This window comes from Symphodus melops (assembly GCF_947650265.1).
Source record: "Symphodus melops genome assembly, chromosome: 23".
Taxonomy (NCBI): Eukaryota; Metazoa; Chordata; class Actinopteri; order Labriformes; family Labridae; genus Symphodus; species Symphodus melops.
The window spans coordinates 10,834,450-10,852,618 of NC_136713.1; the positions used below are offsets into that span (position 1 = coordinate 10,834,450).

The following is an 18,169-nucleotide window of genomic DNA, read 5'->3' on the forward strand; positions in this document are numbered from 1 at the left end:
TTTTTTTTAATTTTTTTTTTTGAAGAAAATAATACGGCGAGGGTTTTAAGCAAAGATCAAGAAATGAGGAAACAACGCCAGGAAGTGCAAGCAAACAGCTTTAAGTCCGACTGGACACACAGGTACTGACTGGGAATGCAAAACACAACATCGCACACAACACAAGTATTGTTTTGGAAATGTATTTTTCTCTATAAAAATATGCATTTTAGGCAATAAAGATGTGTTTTTCCAAACGTGTTGAATACAACACCCATCACTTATTCTCTAAAAGTTTCATAGATCATGTCAACTGGGTTTGTCTCAGCATCACGTTCGGGGAGATAAGAGGAGAAAGTCTGGTGGATGTCACAGGCTGTCTGATCGAGGCCTGCGTAGGATTCATCTTGGTCCTAGGGAGGAGACACCAAAATCTTAGAAAACATTTATCTCATCAAAATATGCATAAAATATAAATAATATCAGATGTCATAACTCCAGCCTCGTTACCAAACAATTTAGAGAAGTGTATCTGCTCTCAAAACCCTCGGGAGTTTCACATCTGCTTAATTCAAAGGTGACAGGTCTTGTGACTTCTCTGTAAGAAGAAATAAATGTCCCAGTTAGTCGTCAACCTGTCGCCTCTCAAGAATAAAATAAAAGGAAACGCACGCTTTTGTAAGATTAGCTAAAAACAACTAAAGTCAATCATTTTAAAATATGCAGGTGGATGGGGGTGCACGTCGCCTAGTGGTTAGTGTGTGCTCCCCATGTACAGAGACTACAGTCCTCCAAGTGGGCAGCCTGGGTTTGACTCTCACTCTCTCCCTGATTTCCATCCGCTGTCCTATCTCTAAATAAAGGTCTAAAAACCTTCAGCACAAACATCTAAAGAGTCGGTTTATATCTTACATTTACATGAGCCACACATGTTTACTCTCTGCCTGTAAAGTGCTCTCATGGTGTCATCACTGTTTGAGGAATAAGCAGGAGTGTCTCACCTGTTACGCTTTCTTCGGCAGTAAAGAGCGCAGATTATTCCAGCTGTAAGGGTTAATGTCGAGGCGACAGCTAGGGGGATCACGAGTGTAGCAATCAACTCCTTCTCCTCTTCTTCTGCTATACATTTAAAAAAAAGAAAAGAAAAAAAAGTCAACATCCATATGAAATCAATCTGACCTGAATGCACCATCTAAAAAGTGTTTCACTGCATATTTCCTCTGTAACAACTTTCTTACCTTCCACGGTTATTTCAAGCTGGATGACTTGTGTTCCTCCTTCGTACGAGCACTCACAGGTGTAACTCCCACTGTCCCCTCTTTTTAAACCAGTGAGGCCGAGGTAAACCATCTGATTCCTGTTTACCAGACTGAACCTGGAGTCAAATTCACAGTCGGACTTCGTCTCCGGTATCAGACGACACTCTTCGTTGTGGTGTCTCCCTGTACTGATTCGACAGCTCACAAATATAATCGGCCCCATGTTTGTCCTGGTGCAGACCGGTTGGGCGTTCACCTCTTGCACAATTTTTTTCTCAACTGTCACTGCAACCCCAAAAGTAAAAAATACAAAAATATCAGCGACTCTCGGGTCACGGCTGCAGAGCGAAGACGACACTGATCAAATGAGGAGGATAAAGACGGCTTACCTTCAATGAGAGCGCACAGTGACACATGAAGAGCGAAAATAAGAAATGCATGTTTTAATCCGCACATACTGACCAGAAGATCTAAAAGGGACGTCTGGCCGACTGCAGAGGACTCTGAAAGCTCTCTGAATTATAACACTGCAACCTCAAACTCTTATATCTCAATGAAGAGGCTGATGTGAAACAGAAGTGAACTTTGCTGCTTCTACTTTCAATTTACGGCCACATCAGCTTCTTTTGGAGCCACTGAAAAAGAATTGTGCCTTCGGGGTTTTTCTTGTTGTGTTTTTGTTTGAGGGTTCAGAGCATCCAGCTTGTCAACAGGCATGACAGGAAACCGCTTTGGGCCCCAGACCAACAGGCGGCCCCTGACTTAAACCAAAGCAGGGGCCCAAAATGTGGACATTTTGCAATGACAGTAGGAAGCCTCCCTCTCTTGTTGCCGTGCCAAGCGTTGCGTGCAAAGTTTATCGATGAAGAAAAATGAAGAGGAATGATCCGTCTGTAACATTTTGGATGCATCACATCTGAACAGGATGTGTTACGTCTCATAGTCATTATGTGATAAAGAGTTTTAGTGCACATATCAGAGCTTGAGATGGAGTGTGATGAGTTGCAACGAAGTAGAGGTACACAAACCTCTGCAGACGTCCCCATAACAGTGATGTGGATCCCCCCCATAAAAAAAGATTATAAGCCTATTTGAAGTCCTCAGAGTCAGACCCCACAGAGCGCTCAGACAAGTTCAGAGGACAATTAAAACCTTCCGGGTCCAAAGAGACAGATTCCACGCTCACATTCACTCTTTGAAAGTGTTTGTTGCACACTTACATGCACACAGGACGGCGGTGATTTCCACAGAGCTGCAGGCCGGCCCGGCTGCTGCAGAACGCGTCCTCTGTGGAGTCACTAAAACATACACACAAACTTAAGGAGTCTGTTGAGTCCACACAGACAAGTCAAATGTGCTCAAACAGACTTTGTAACTGGGACACTGAAGTGTAAGATTAGACCGGTGTTTTGTCCCTCTCCTTGACGATCGAATCAAGCGGGTACACTCACCATACACGTGTGGTGAGAGAAGAGACGAGTATCAGAATGAATTTAACTCACACTCAATCCAGTTAACAACTTTTTCTTGTGATACATTGTGAACTTTTCAGAATCACCAGGGCTGACTGGAGTTTTAATGTGAGCTTCCAGCACGTTCCCTAATACAAGAGGCGCTTGAACACTGAACACTTGGAATCAGGAGATGTTAAAAGTTTGCAGGACATCGTTTGCTTCGCTCCTCTCTCAGGCCCAAGCTTTGTTTGTTTGGGCTGGAAAGGAAACAGCTTTACGCTAACTAAAAACCACAACAGTGACGAGTAAGCAGGCAGACTTATTCATGCAGACACACCACCAACAGCAGCTTATGAAACCAGGTATAGAAGAACATGAAGAACATCAAACATGGAGGCCAACACTTGAAGTTGTTTGTGTTGCAGACAGCCACCGATGTGTGTATGTGGTTAAAATGCTGCGAACCGGTCTGAGTGAGGAAACTAAGCTACAGTCATAAGACAGGCGTGAAAAAGATGTGCGTAAAGGAGTTTAATCCATTATTGACGGCCTTCTTCATAGATTTCAAAGCTGCAACAAAAGGTATATTTTAGAAAGACTATGATCTGGAAAAGAGGAGATGCTTTATTTTTAGATGTGTTCCTTTGTCAAATCCAGCATAGGAGGGTACGTGTTGGGAAAAGGCACATCTGTCTTTTTGCATTTTCTCTGAAAGCTTTGAAGCCTGAAGCCAAAGCATGACCCAGATTGAGAGTCAAATATGTCTCTCAGCACTCGAACACTCAGACGTACTCCGCTGTACACCACCGGCCAAAAATACCACAGTGCAATGTCATTGAACATTTTGAGTTTTGTCTCATCAAACACCTAACATACACATTGGGTGATGTTTTTGTGGATCTGTCTCCATGCAACAAACCATTGTATGATTTTTTCTTTTTTCTGTAATAACAAGCACATTTCGGTTGTTTTCTAGAGATATCGACTTATTTATCACATTTTCTTTGGTTATTGGATGAGTGACAGTGCAGTGCATGTTATGTAAATGCATTAAAAGTACTTCATTATAGACTTATACACACTTGTTGCGATGGTTTTGACCACATGGTGGAGTTGAAGACGACATATAAGTGTAATAGAAATATAAAGGAAGCTGTCTTTTTCTGTGCAGTGAGCTGTTGCAAGAAGAGAAAACATCCTTTTAGGTCACATCTATTCTAATTGAAGTATGTGATGCATTCAGGTACACAAGTGAGTTTTGTCTGACATAATCACCTGTGGTCTGCATGTTTTTAGAAGATGTCAATGGAACCAAATCGGTAATTTAACTGTGCATGACATGTTAAAACTAAATTGTCCACCAGGTGGCGCTTTTTCTTCAACGACAAAGGTGCAGGCAGACATAAAGCTCACCTGGGAGGCGGGACTTCCGGTGCGTTTCAGGGCCAGCGGGGGACTCGTCTGTTTTGATTCATGGTCTGGATAAAAAGATGCAGAGAAACTACAGTTGATTTAGTCAGACAAGTACAAGTACAAATTTGGACAATACCAATATTCACAAATAACACAGTACTATAGCTGTCTTACATTAAATCATTATTTAACGTTTCTTATGTTTTACATGCACAAGACTGAAACAAAGACTGTGGTGATCATTTCACATAGAGAGCTTTCTGAAAGTTGAACTAGAGAACCACACTTGGATAAAAATCAAAAAATCAAAAGGATGAGATATACTGTATATTTTAATATAAAAAAGATAACCTCGATAAGCCTCACTCGAGATAATTTAATGTACTTCTATTCAAACAGATTTTTTGGGCCCTTTTTTGCCAGCCTATAAACATGCCGCAAAGATATGTTTTGTCTTTTTTTTTTTTTATAGTTTTGCTTATTTCCAGAGTGAAATCCAGCTCACTAAATCGAAACAAGCTGCATGCTCGCGCTGTGTCCACTGGGTGGCGCCACGTGCACAAGTTGGTCGAATTCGGCGATGGCTCAAAGGCTGCTGGGAAATTTCCTCTGAGGAAGTACCATGAGCCGCAAAACCAGATAGCACAACAGAGGTAAATATGAACTTAAAGAGAGGCGTCTTTATTCTATCTGTACGTTTCATTTAATCCCGTTTGTGAGCAACATGATTGTGTTTAAAGGTGTTAAAGTCTGCAGCTCATGATGTTCAGTGTTTGAAGTTTTTACTTTTACATGAAGCACATGTTGTTGACATCGTAATAGTCAGCTCTTGTGAACTGTCCTCATCAGTTATTGTGTCTTTCTGAATTAGGAGGTTTTCAGCAGGAAGACTGCAGCTTCTTCAGACATGGTGAGTAAACAGAAGATGATGAATGTAACACAGAGGTGGATATTCATCACTTCTGGTTTTTTTTCTCTCAGTCAGATTCAACAGGAGCACAGTTTATTGTCTTTAGGAGTCCAAACTAATAAGTTTTCCAAACAGTCACCTGATGGGATTGGATACCCGACATTAATATTTTAATCAGATCAGATCTTTTTCCACGACATGTTTGGATTTCTTCAGATATAAATCTTTGCAGCATGGCCAACATGAGTGTGTCATGAGCTACTGAGTTCAAACCCACTGCACGTTGGTGGAAAACAAAGTGAACAGTGTACATTAAAAAAAAGAATCAAAAACAAGATAATTTGAGATAAAGCAATAACTGGAGATGTTTGATTGAACGATCTGAGGCACAAATGCTTCTCATTGGCAGGAGGACGTGAGCACTGTGATGTCCTGGTTTTCCAGCCCAGTGTACAGCCGCTACTGGCAGCACTACCAGCAGGCGATGGCCTGGCACCAGAGGCACCGGCGTGCCTACAGAAAGGCCTTAATGGCCGCCTACGGCCCTGGATACTGCCAGGAGGAGCCCGCCAGCGGCCAGCAGCGTTATGCAGACTGGCACGAGGGAGACCGTGGCTCTGAAGAGGAGGAGGAGGAGGAGGAGGAGGGGAGCAGCTCGGACAGCGAGATCGAGTGTGACGTCAGCAACATGGAGATCAGCGAGGAGCTTCGGCAGTACTTCGCCCAGACGGAGAAACACAGAGAGGAGCTGAGTGAGTGCGCGACACGTGGATGTTGAGGAAACGCCCACGAGGTCGAGGTACTGCGCCTAAGAATAACCTGTCGTCCCGTCCTTGCAGAGAAGCAGCAGGAGATGGAAGCGGAGCAGCACGGCGGCTACGTGCCGGCAGACCAGGACCTGCACGGCGTCTCGTGGCGAAGCAGCGCGGCTCCTCCCCTTGAGCGACCCGGCGAGAGACGAGGGGCGGAGATGAGGAAGCTGTACGGCGAGGACTCGGCAAAGATCCTGGCCATGGAGGCGGCGATGCAGCTCAATTTCAACAGAAACTGCGACCGCAAACAGCCCAAGTACTGGCCCGTCATTCCACTGAAACTGTGACGGTGGAGAACTCCCGCTTGGTTATCTTGTTTCCTATTGGCTGCTACAACATGTTTGATTGTGTGTCGCTTTACATATTTACTGAAGCTTCTCTCTTATTTGAGGGCACAGCAGTAAACCGCTCTGAAGTCAGCTGAGGGTCAGAGGTACAGTCGAGCCGCCGCAGGTGATTTAAATATATTCAAACATGTACCTGCCTGTGTCCTCCTCATCTGCTCCCGTTTACCCTCCAGCTCCGCCATGTTGCACGCCGCTCCTCTTATGCCCGTCAACTCAGTTTAGCCACGAGAAGAGCGTTTGCGATCCTCCTCCTGTACTCAAATGTAGAAAAGTGTTCCCGCATGGCTGCCTCTGATATTCCCCCTGAACCACGAACACAAACGCTGATTTGTTGTTGTTGTTGTTTCTAAGCCGTGCCTCTCTGATTCTGACATCGTGTTCAAAGCTGTTTGTGGCGTTTCCCAGGAGGGGCGCTGATTATTCTTTTATCTTCAGCAACCTTTTTTTTTCTTCTTTTTAACAGACTGATGTTTTTTTAATATAAATTCTGTTTATAATAAAGTGTTTGGAATAAAAAAAATTAAAAAAAAGCTTCACCAGTAGTCCTTCCTGGTACTTCTCTGTTATTATAGGACAGCTTTAAAGCTCTTGGGCACACTTTAGCAAAGCAGACTTTTTTAAATTTAATTAAACATGTTCCACTCGGTGCCCAAAATATAAAAGTTTCAGTCTGACAGTCTGCATATTACGTAAGAGAGACATCTCCATTAGTTTAAAAGATGTTTGCCCATCCTGCTTGCTCAGGAAGTGGCACAAAGTCTAAATCCTGCACACTACCTGTGCAGTCTTACCTGTAAAGCTTCTGATGTGTTCAGAGTACCACACGAAAACCAGTCTGCACTGTTTTCTTAATAATACGGATAAATAAAGTCTGAGCCATTTCTAGCCGGACTATGACGTCATCCCATCTACCCCCACCTCCCTCTGATTCCCAAACGGGACGTCCAGTTTGTTTCGCTGCCCCCTTCCAACAACCTGTGGACATTATCTGGGGACTTCAGTCACTTCTTGTCTCAGGGGCAATTTGCACGACAGTTGGATAAAATGGGTAAGCGGACTTTTTTTTATTCGTCTATTTTTTCCTACTTTCGTTTTAATATTTTAAGAAGCAATGAGGCCAGTTTTTTTTTGTTGCTGCTGCTGCAGAGATTTGTTTTCATCTCCTGCTGGTCGCGTGTGAGCTGCGCGCGATGCACTGTCGTATTTGTACGTCCTCTAATCAGTTTAAAGGCTCAAACTAAGTGTGTAACCCACTTCTGCATGTTTACTTTCACCGGAGGAGCACCAGTTTGTTTGTTTGTTTGTTTGTTTGTTTGATAAAGGCAACGTTCACATTTAGTTGGGTTTTTTTTCAACGTCACCGGGTCTGCGTCATCAGGATTGAGCGGGTGTGCGCGCGCGCTCGGGTGCACGATTATCTGCAGCTCTAATTTTGAAGGTTAGCATCACTCACTGCTGTCAACTTCTTGGTATCTTAATGATTTAATGGTAAACTGAAACAGAAAAATCATATTAAAAAAATGCATGGAGTTTGGTGCAGAGTGGTGAATTCTGTAAGGGGGTCTCTGGATAGCTGTAAAGATTTTTACAATGCAATCATTTAAATTCAGAACATTACTTTCTTGTCCCCTCTTTTTGTCTTTACCAGTTCAAATTTTTGAAAAATCTAAAAATTCAGCCTAACATTGGAGCTTCAAGGAAACTCAATTTGGTTATCTTCAGGGGAATGCTTCCTCCTGTGGGTCTAATTGTAAATGTTGGTGCAAACAATTGTCTTGTCCTCACGTCAACTCCTCATGAGAGAGTTGATGTTGATTGGATTAAAAGGGAGTGATCCGCTGGCTCACTGCAGATTAAACAGGATGGACGAGGTTGAGACACGGGAGACAATTGATGTTTTGCACAGGCAGCAAGCACATGGGGTTTGCACATCTATTTGTGAAGCGCACACAAATAAAAGTTTGATACTCAGATCTCCCCCCCCCCCACCCGACTCCATCCACTGCCCTGTCTCTACCACAGGTAGAGGTTTTGGTGTCGGCTAAATATGCAAGTTTAGTTTTTGGACTTGTACCAGGAAGGAGCTGGATGCTACAACAGAAGAACTACTTCCTTTTTCCATCAGTTTCGTCCTCACAGCAATGTGGCTTGGACCTGGGTGTCACTTTATGACATCTTGAAACAAAAAAGCAGTCCTTTCCAAACAAACAGCTTGGAGTTAATGAGCCAGAAAAAACTGTGATATTGATATTTGCAATCAATACATGGACGCACACATTGATGTTGACAATGATAACAGCGGGCCATCGTGCACGAAAAGCAGAACAAACGAAACTTAAAGGAAACTTAAAAGCGTGCGCCCTTTCTTTTTGAACTAGAATTTTCAGAAAGAGGAAGACGTTTTTTATTCTCGCTCTTGAAACGGACGTTTGGCTTCTTCCTGCCATGTTTTGAGATGACAAAAAAAAAAAAAAAAGATTGTGGATGTGACCGATGTTGGTTTCCAATTTGTTTTGTAGGAAGTAATCCGACCAGAATGTGTGGCCAGATAGTCAGCGTTGTGTTCGCTTCTGTTTCACTGCAGGCTGACCTGAAACCAGTAGCACTCAGATGGATCTCATTATGGGACCCAGAGAAACACACTCTCTCTCTCTCTTTTCTACGTCTGTGTCTCCTTCGACCTCTCGCAACATCTGTTTCCAATCAGGCAGCTGGCCTGTTTATCGCCTTCAGGCCGGTGAGAAGTTGAGAACAGACAGGATGTAGCCGAGTGACATGATTTACTGCGATGGGGAACGAGTGCGACGTCTCAGCGGGACGAAACAGTAAACTTCTCCTCTTTCAGCTCCTTCGTCTTCGACCAAATCAGCTCCTTTCGTCTCATCATCATCATCAGCTTCATCATCGTCTTTCATCCTCATCTGCTCCTCTCATTGTCTTCATCATTATTCTTTTCCATTCCCCCTCCTCCCCTTTTTGTGCCCTCCTTCTTGAATTGACTCTTTGTGCTCTCCTTTTCTCTGCTGCACTTCGTCTCCTCTCGGCTCCATGTGGAAACTCATATCCTCCTCACGTCCTCTCCTGTGGATCCGTAGAACAGATACCCAGTGAAGAGGCTGTCGAGCCGCCGGACTTCAAAGGCCGCAGATTTTTTAAAGGATCGTTTTTATTCTGAAGGAGTGAACGATCGCTGGGGAAAAAGTGGAACGATCCACTGGCCTGATTAGAAAAACAGAAAACCAAGACAAACAGCAGAGAGAGTGTCATAAAGGCGAAAATCACTGCCTTGTAAAAAATCTATAATCAAGTATTTGTTAGCTTAGATCTGATTCTCGAAGCACATCTTAGTTAAATCTGAAATTTAACTCAGCAATTAAACATGTCCAAGGTGGACGTTATGCTGCACAGCCGTGATTAAAAAGACCTCGTTTAAAGAGTAAATGTCGAGTCAAAAATCAATCCTTCATCGTGGATTACACATCACATTTTCACGGATGACGTTACCGTGTTGATGATGAGATGTTGACGAGTGTTGACGTGACTCTAGGGCAGCGTCTCGACACTTTCTCAAAGTGAAAGCGTGAGGATCGTCATCGTCACAGGCGTCACCGTTCATCTTCATCCTCAACTTTGCGGAGTCAAATTAATAATGCGTTTGCCTTAAGTGTGCTAAGAGGAGAGACAGTGGTGGTGTTCTGCAAAAGGAAAGACTTGATGTGGAGCTGATGCCTCCTGTCAATCCGACCAAACTCTTTAATATGAGAAACTCTGATTCTTTATAAATCTAAACATGTGCGTTATACGAGATTCATGATGGGCTATGACCAAACATCAGGCCATACAAACTGCTGGTATGATGATGAGCCTGGTCCGGGGTTTGAAAACAGCCGGACCTTAAAAAAAGTAAATGAGCTGATTATATGTCAGCCATTCAATGAAATTAAAGGAAGGGGCTTAATTCAAAGCTGAAGACAGAGACAAACTTCCACCCGCACAGATAACGACTCTTTGCTGATTCATCGTTTGTTGCTGCTGGCCCAGTTTACAGCGTTGTTCAGCCTTTGCTTTCACAGTTTGAGAATATTTCAAACGTTAATCACTCCCCTTTTGTGATGAAGAAAATGCCACCCCTGCTTCCGCGCTGTTGTACTTCAGAGCGCATCGTTCGTTGTTCCTCTGCATGAGTCACAATGTGTTTTTTTTTGTCTCATTTTCTAACTGCACCAGAGGTTGCATCTGCGGTTATTTTTCTATTTTTCAGCTTCTCCGAGATTTGATTTTGTGGTTTCATTGATGACTTTTAGGGCACGATTGATCCAGTGTGAAACAAGATCAGTAAAAATCTCCAGGTTGAGTTTTAAAATGTTCCATTCAAGACTCGAGCTTCTTCTATGTTTGCACGTCTTTACCTCATAACGCCTTCTTCCATCGTCTTATTGATTTCCTACTTCTTTATGAATGTTTTAAAAGATGTTTTCTGTGACTGCAGGCTTAAGGAGAAGCAAAACATAATTTCTTTTAAATTATTTCCTAACTGCACCAACATCCTCGGCATAACCGACTTCCAACGCCCCATATTCGCCCTCTTATTTGGGCTGCAGCGTCGTCTTTTTTTCTCCCTACATCCCATCCCTTTTTTTTTTTTTTTTTTTTTTTTTTTAAGCTCAGCCACCGACGGCTACTCTGATGTGTCAGAATCGGTCGCCGTCGAGAGGACCTGTTGCCATGGCGACGGGCCGACGCACGAGGCTCCGAGGCGGCCGGTTGTACCAAATCCTGGCACATGCGAATGACTGCCCATCTTATCAGAGGAGCCCCCGCTGAAAACTGGGCAGAGCACAGACATTCACAAATACATGACATAAAGACGACAGGAAATTGCCCGTCACGCCCTGGAGCGTGGATGATGACGACGACGATGATGATGATGCAGATGAGCCCACCCTGCCATGCATGTCTTCCACACAGTGACTCATGTTTTGCTTGAATACTGTCGAGGGGAGCAGCTCTCCCACATGGCTGCTGGCCTGTGCTGCAGTTCAGTACAGTAGGTCACAGGTGCTACACGCAGGAAGGCAGCTAGAGGGCCTGCAGTGGAGGGGTGTGGCTGGGGCTGTATTTGGATATATGTGTGTGTGTGTGTGTGTGTGTGTGAAAGTGTTTGGGATTGGCGCGGGGTGTGTGTGCAGTTGTTTGGATGACAACAAGCATCATGTGGAGCAGACTGTGGGCCAAATCTGGGCCAGCGGGATTAGCGGCTCGGAGGATAAATTGTTGGACAGAGGGGTGGGGGTGGGGTGGGGGGGGGGGGATGGGTGTGTATGCATACGTATGTGTGTGTGTGTGTGTGAGTGTGAGGTTAGGTACGTGTAGATTAAGCCATCCGTACTGACAGGAGTCGGATATTGTACGTACATCAAGATATTTCAGAGATGCTTCCTCATGTTGAGGTTATTTCTGTTTTGTGGTTGCAGAGGGCGAAGTGTGTGGATTATGCGTGTGCATGTATGCGTGTGTGTGTGTGTGTGTGTGTGTGTGTGTGCACGTGAACGAGAGCGAATAGATGCCAAAAAAAAAAAAAAAAAAGGCATAGTTGTGCTAAATCTTATCTTAAATCATCTCACAGCAAAGCGAAACTGCAACCATTACATGCAAATCCAGAACAGGAGTGCAGGTGTTTCGGGCAACGCGCATGATGACGAAGCACGATGGGATTAGTTTGCATGAATTTGCATTGAAGTTGCCCGCTTCCTGTTTCATCTGAAGGGAAAAACAAGAGGACAGACGGAGAGAAGGAAAGACAAACTACTCGGCTAAAAGACAAATCCCATCCGCGTTTGTTTGTCACATTCCTTTGAAACTCCAAAGCACAAATGGGATTGACCTGAATTTACAATAAAAGTGTTTTTATTGGTGCTGATGTCATTATGATGAGTTTACAGTCTACGGGTGTGTACGTGTATGTGCGATGGAGTAACCTTTGCCAGCATCCATTCAGCGACCGCAGGGATGAGAGGGAAGCGTCTCCTTGGCGACAGTCAGCAGAGGGTGGGGTCACAGGCGGTGTATGGGGGGGGGGGGGGGGGGTTGAAAGTGGGTCATCATCACTACCACAGATTAAGGGCCCGGATCTGGATGCACATATGCAGAGAGAGGGAAATGCTCTTTGACGCACAGAAAGCAGGAGCACACACACACCCAGACGAACACGGGATATTTGCAGGGTAAAAAAAAGATGGACTTCCAGGTGAGAGACAATGCAAAGTGTGTTGTTTCGAGATCACTCTCCGCCAAAGGTTTCCCTTTTCGAGGCAGCCAGAAGCCCATTAAAATGGCAAAGGATTAGACCGAAGCAACAGCGGGAGGCTTGTAAAGCCAGCGCTGAGACACCGTGTGTGTGTGTGTGTGTGTGTGTTTGTTTGCGAGTCTTTGTCTGCGTTTGCTCAACTGATGGCCTGTTTCCAGCGATACTGATAAAACACTTGTATTTGATGAAAGCAGTCGGATAAATCAAGAGGCAAACAGATAAAAAAAGACAAAAAACAGACGTGCTGAGAGAAGCATGTTGCTGAAAGATGGGATCAGACAGAAACTTAAACGCTCGCATGCAGAGGAAATGTGGACTCAGATGAGATAATGTAAAAGCTAACCACAAAACCAAATTATAGAACAGAATCAATAAGAAGGCATCGATCTAAAACACTGGGGAAAAGAACTACAAAATAAAACAGGAAACCCTAAAGACAAACTAAGAGCTCAGAATATGGTGAAATAAAACAGATCAATTTGCTTTGAAGAGAAACATCAACAGACTGGTTCGGCTAAACAACATTTGAATTGATCCTTTCGACCACTCTGAAGTGTCCTTTTATTTGTGACTCAGCACCCGCACAGACAGAAGTAGCTCTCAGCACTCAGCAGTGATTTACCGAGGCGGAGGACAACAGAAAGCAGAGGTCTTGGTGAGGTCAACCTCTGGGATCAGAGATCAGTGCCGGATCGTCAGCGTCAGACCTCAACAAGGCAGACGCTTGATAGTGTTGAGCAGCTTGACAGGAAGACATTAAAAAGGTCAGAGTGCCGCCTGTAGTGAGGCTGAGCAACACCCAGACAAGAAGAGAGAGACGGCCGAGACACTGAGCAGAATCTTTACAGCGTCAGTGCTCCTTGATACATCCGTGTTCAACCACTGATTTAATCACTTTTATTGTTCGGACTGTCTATCCAGGATAAACTACACTGGACACTGACCTCTTCAGCAACACACTGTAGATCCAAAATCCAAAAATGACATCAGCCATAACATGTCAGCCCCTCTTGGGAGTTATTTTGGCTTCACATGAGTCCAGTGGACAGAAGGTGGAGACGAGGCATCCATCTTTATACAGACCGACCGACAGCCAACCAATCCACCGAGCTAAAAACTGCCCATCCTCGAGAGTCCACTTGACGGCTGGCAGTCAAAAGCCGAGGAGTCTCCATCGAGCCCTGTGTTAAAACGCCTGGGGGGGGGGCCATCACGGGGGACCACGTGGGAGTAGCTGTTTGCTCCTGTAGGAGCTGTGGCTCCACCTGATCGAACGTTTGGTTGAGGATTCCTTTCTAACACGGCGCGACCTCCGTCTATGGCTTTTCAAATCGCAGCGACAGGAACCAAAAGAAGACAGAATTGAAACTACATCTTTTTTGGGGGTTTTTTTGTTAATACCGTCTGGGATCGGGACTTGGTGCTGCACCAACAAATTATTTTTTTAACTCACAAGACACGATGCATTCTGTTGACTATCGCTCCTCTTCATAGGGGGACGACTGCATTTACTTATTTACAGTCCACTCCAACTTTCCACCAGATCATTCTTCCTCTGATGCTTGCAGGCAGCAGCACAGAAAAGCTTTAACACACTGGCTGCATGTCAGCAGCTCCCGCCTTCAGCTGAGCTGCTCGTAGGAGTACAAATCATTCTTCTGATGCTACACTGACACAAATACTCTCAGCCAGTCCCTCTGCACGGCTTTATGATAAATTTGGTTTTTTTTTGGGGGGGGGGGGTTTGGCTCAAAGCTGTTACGAGGCAGTATGGGAAGTTTTGTAGGAAGTGATAGCGTCGCTGAGAGATCTGAATCAGTGCAGCCTCGAGGCCTCGTCACACGGACGAGCTCGTATCACTCTGATGTTCACGAGAGGCTCGTCCTTATAATTGCAAGATGAAACCGTTTTGAAGCCGTTTTGAAGCCAGTTATGAGTTTGTTGACAGAGGTGTCCGGGGAACACTGCGTCCTTTTTTTTCTCCTCCCTCTCTTCTGGTAGCTCCACATCTTATGACGGGATAAAGCTGCGATGTCCTGATTACTTTTGGACGACCCCATTTGGGGTTCTACTTTCTCTTCTTTGTTTCGCTGTAATGAGAGAAGACAGCCAGTCGATGGGCACTCGCCGCTTTCTCTTTAATGCACGCAGAAAGAGTTTTGAATGCAGATGAGAGAAATTGCTCTCTTTGAAGGCCCAAAATTGGCCGAGATTGCCGAAGATGATCCGTGATTGAGCAAAGTCAGAGGGTCAATTCGAGGCGTAACACAGCGTCTGAGGTTTCTCGAACAAACTCGCTGTTTTATGGTTTAAACTACAGGCTGCATGCATGGATTTGTCCCTTTCATTGTTCAACTCTAAATCTCTCTTTATTGTCTTTCATATGGCTGAAGAGGATTAAATGTGAATCCTGAATCCTACCTCCAAACCCCCCCCCCCCCCTCATATTACCGCACACGTCCTGCCCAAAAGCCAAATCATTTTCTCTGTCACAAATCTCGCAATTCAAACAACAAATATGAAGGAATGCAGAGTTTTGTGGATCAGGGGGATTGCAGCGTGGCTCATTCAACAGCTCGAGTCCACGCTGACTGATCTCAACAACGGCTGGATTGGATTCATGATCCCAAGATGACAATTTCCCACGGCTTTGGTTTTTGCCTCCACAACAATTGAACTAACTGATATGAAGTGTAACACAAATATTCATGTCCCCAAGAGGATCAATCTGTCATACTTTGGTGGTGTGGGGGGGGGGGGGGGGGGAGAAAAAAGACTAAACAAAAACGCCAAAATACAACCAGTCGACAAAAGAAGACGAGAGAAGAAATCCAAACCAAAAAGAAGCGATCCCATAATTCACACGAGGGGTTAAAAGTTTGGACGACACGCTGACACAGAGTGGAAACGTAACACTCAGGGTCTTCAAACACAGGTGAGATCTTTGAACACAGGCGAAAACAATCCGTGTGGCGGTGACACACAGGGAGAAACAAGGACAACATGAAACACGCGAGACTGTTTCCTGCTGTCGTAAAAAAATACAGAGAGAGAAAGAGAGATAGAGAGAGAAGGGAAGAGGAAGACTAAATTAACAGAGAAAAAATAACAATCCAAAAATATATTCTTAATATAACTAAACAAGAAGTTATGACTAGTGCGAGACCAAACCTGTGCTTTTTCTGGACCAACCTACAACTGTTGTTTTTTAAACTTCAAGAGAAGTCGGGACGTTACCTGGATTTTATACTGGCTTATCAAAATGCTGTAAACGGGGCCAAAAGTGTCGGTTTTAAATGCGCAGAATGTCGGACGTATGTCAATGTCGAGGATAGGTTTTCACGCCAAGTAATGTGAAGTAATTGCATCCTGGGAAAAACCGGCTTAAGAAATCCAACTCCGATTTCCAATTGGAGGAGGCAAAGGAACTATGAGATTTCCGACTTTCTGACGTCTCTGGAACGCAACTTGAGTTAGAGGTTTGGGCCCGAGTCCACTGTGTGTGTGTGTGTGTGTGTGTGTGTGTGTGTGTGTGTGTGTGTGTGTGTGTGTGTGTGTGTGTGTGTGTGTGTGTGTGTGTGTGTGTGTGTGTGTGTGTGTGTGTGTGTGTGTGTGTGTGTGTGTGTGTGTGTGTGTGTGTGTGTGTGTGTGTGTGTGTGCTGACAGAGAAGAGTGCCAACTAGCACTGTATCTCATCTTCTGGACAAGTCCTTAATCTGTGTGACCCAGCAAAGGATTATGGGGGTTCTGTGGGAGGAAGGGGGGGGGCCTTGAAATTCACCCCTAAAACCTAATAACAGGGTGTTTGTGTGTTTTTGTCTCTGTTTCTGTTTTGTGTTCATTTATTGTCTGAATCCCGACATGAAACAGGAAGTCATCCGCTTCAAAGGGAAACTACTTAAGCAGTAATAAACATCTTCTCGCCTCATTTGATCGAAGTTGCATGTTCAGTTTCTTCCCATTTCTTATGTCCCTCTGTATGAATAAACATCTATCAGGCTGAACAGATGAAATGAGACAGAGTTCATGGTCAAAAATGCAGATTGAAGCTGAACAACTTGTCCGCTAATATAGTTGTTTAGCTAGCAGCACTATTACAGTTTTAAATAATGTTGACCTTCAAGCAAGAAATACAAAATATTCCCTGGTTCAAGCTTCTGAACCCAAATCTGCCAAATCTACGCTGTAACTCTGAAGCTTAGGGAAGCCTGATGTGCATCTGCTCAAAAATGAAACGTATCGTATCCTTAGCGCCTCTGTGATTGGGCCGCTAAGTAGCATCTCATTTCCTGCTCTCACAACATTATTGGCATCGCCGTCGTTTTCAGATTTGTGTAGAAGGAAGAAAGCCGCGAGTCATTTTGATCAACAGTCGCCCGATTATGATCATCACTTTCCAACGCCAACATCCAACGCTCGGGCTCAGTCGTCATTGGGCCCAATGGCGAACAGAAGTGTAACCAGGTCAACGTTCATCTCCAGATGAGGAAACACAATGCAAACGTCGTTTATCGAAGCGGTGGGTCAGGTTTCCTCGTGGCTCAATATCAGAGAGCCATTCAAGTGTCAAAAAGTCAGAGTGATAGGCGACCCCTTTGAATCAGCAGCATATGGTGCAGAGCGGGTGTTAATTTCAGCCCTTGGGGTAAATGGACCTGCTAAATGTCGTGTTTGTCATGTTAGTCGTTCTGGTGTCTGATGCTTTATTGTGGGGGGGGGGGGGGGGGGGGGGCATCAGGGTCTGGTGGGCTCACCTCTGTCTGTGAAGAGACAGAGCAGTGTGTGTGTTTGTTGGGGTGGGGGGTGGGGGGTTCCTGGACTGAGAGCTTTGTCTGAATCAGGGCCACGTGGGCTTGAATTAAAATCTTTTTTAAGAGGATTCTGGACAGATGGCGTCCCTTTGTTTCTGGACGTGTTTATTATTAGAAAACGAGGTGAACGATGGAAACAGTAACCCTCCACCCCTTTCCTCGATAAACACACCACTCCCACTTTTCGGAATATTCCAGGGATTTGGGGACTCACCTTGCTTGATTTCCCCATTGGATTGTGCGATTTTACACACAGCCAATCAGCACCCTCAGAGCTAAACAAAGGCTCCCCTCTTAACTAAAGCCAGGCACATGGCTGTTTAGCAGTTAAGAAGCTTTGATTGGTTAAAAAGAGATCCAATCAAAGCTCAGATCAATTTGAGCGGGAGTAAACGTGAGTTTAATTTACTATAAATGGACACATTATACAACACACGTGCTATAATAGGAAACCCAGCATCCTCCTTCTGTGTGTGTTTGTCGTTTCTCTTTCTAACGGGAATTATCTTGACAGCATTAGAATTGAGTGCTTCAACACGCCCACTGGCTTAAACATCATCCTACACAGCCTCCACTTGTCTGCTGAGTGCTGATTGGATGCTTAAAATATCTTAACCTGTTAAATTAAAAATGGCGAGTGTTTAATTTTGCATTTTGATGAGAGGCAACTAAGAATTCAATTCAAAAATCTTTCCCCCGAATCCCGCTCAGATTCTCACTTTTCTCTTACACTCTTTCATTTTTTTCCTTTTTTCTGCCTCATCCTCTCCTTCCATCCTTCCCTCCCTCACTTTCAACTCACCAGATGGAGAGGGGGCGGTGAATGTGTGGTTTGGTGTGTGTGTGTGTGTGTGTGTGCTAGTGTGTGTGTTCATGC

The 18,169-nt window shown here is 44.6% G+C and overlaps 2 protein-coding genes and 1 long non-coding RNA gene across 3 annotated transcripts in view; 1 reads left to right on the forward strand and 2 right to left on the reverse strand.

Moving 5' to 3' along the window:
- Positions 1-85: 85 nt before the first annotated feature.
- Positions 86-1,778, reverse strand: LOC306818756 (uncharacterized protein). Its single transcript, XM_079336477.1, has 5 exons — positions 1,628-1,778; positions 1,218-1,523; positions 981-1,098; positions 490-577; positions 86-392 (listed from the first exon to the last, which is right to left on the reverse strand). Exons 1-5 carry the CDS (start codon positions 1,692-1,694, stop codon positions 261-263), a joined length of 711 nt encoding a protein of 236 aa, XP_079192603.1. The 5' UTR covers positions 1,695-1,778; the 3' UTR covers positions 86-260.
- Positions 1,779-4,108: 2,330 nt separating this feature from the next.
- LOC306818489 overlaps positions 4,109-18,169 on the reverse strand; it is a 29,946-nt gene continuing 15,885 nt past the window's right edge. Inside the window, exons 2-3 of the long non-coding RNA XR_013778257.1 lie at positions 12,153-12,305; positions 4,109-4,170 (exon numbers count right to left, since the gene is read on the reverse strand). This is a non-coding gene — a long non-coding RNA (uncharacterized lncRNA). The remainder of the gene's footprint in view (positions 4,171-12,152; positions 12,306-18,169) is intronic.
- gemin8 (gem (nuclear organelle) associated protein 8) lies at positions 4,918-6,719 on the forward strand. The gene is made up of 3 exons (XM_079336484.1): positions 4,918-5,015; positions 5,425-5,767; positions 5,855-6,719. Exons 1-3 carry the CDS (start codon positions 5,013-5,015, stop codon positions 6,112-6,114), a joined length of 606 nt encoding a protein of 201 aa, XP_079192610.1. The 5' UTR covers positions 4,918-5,012; the 3' UTR covers positions 6,115-6,719.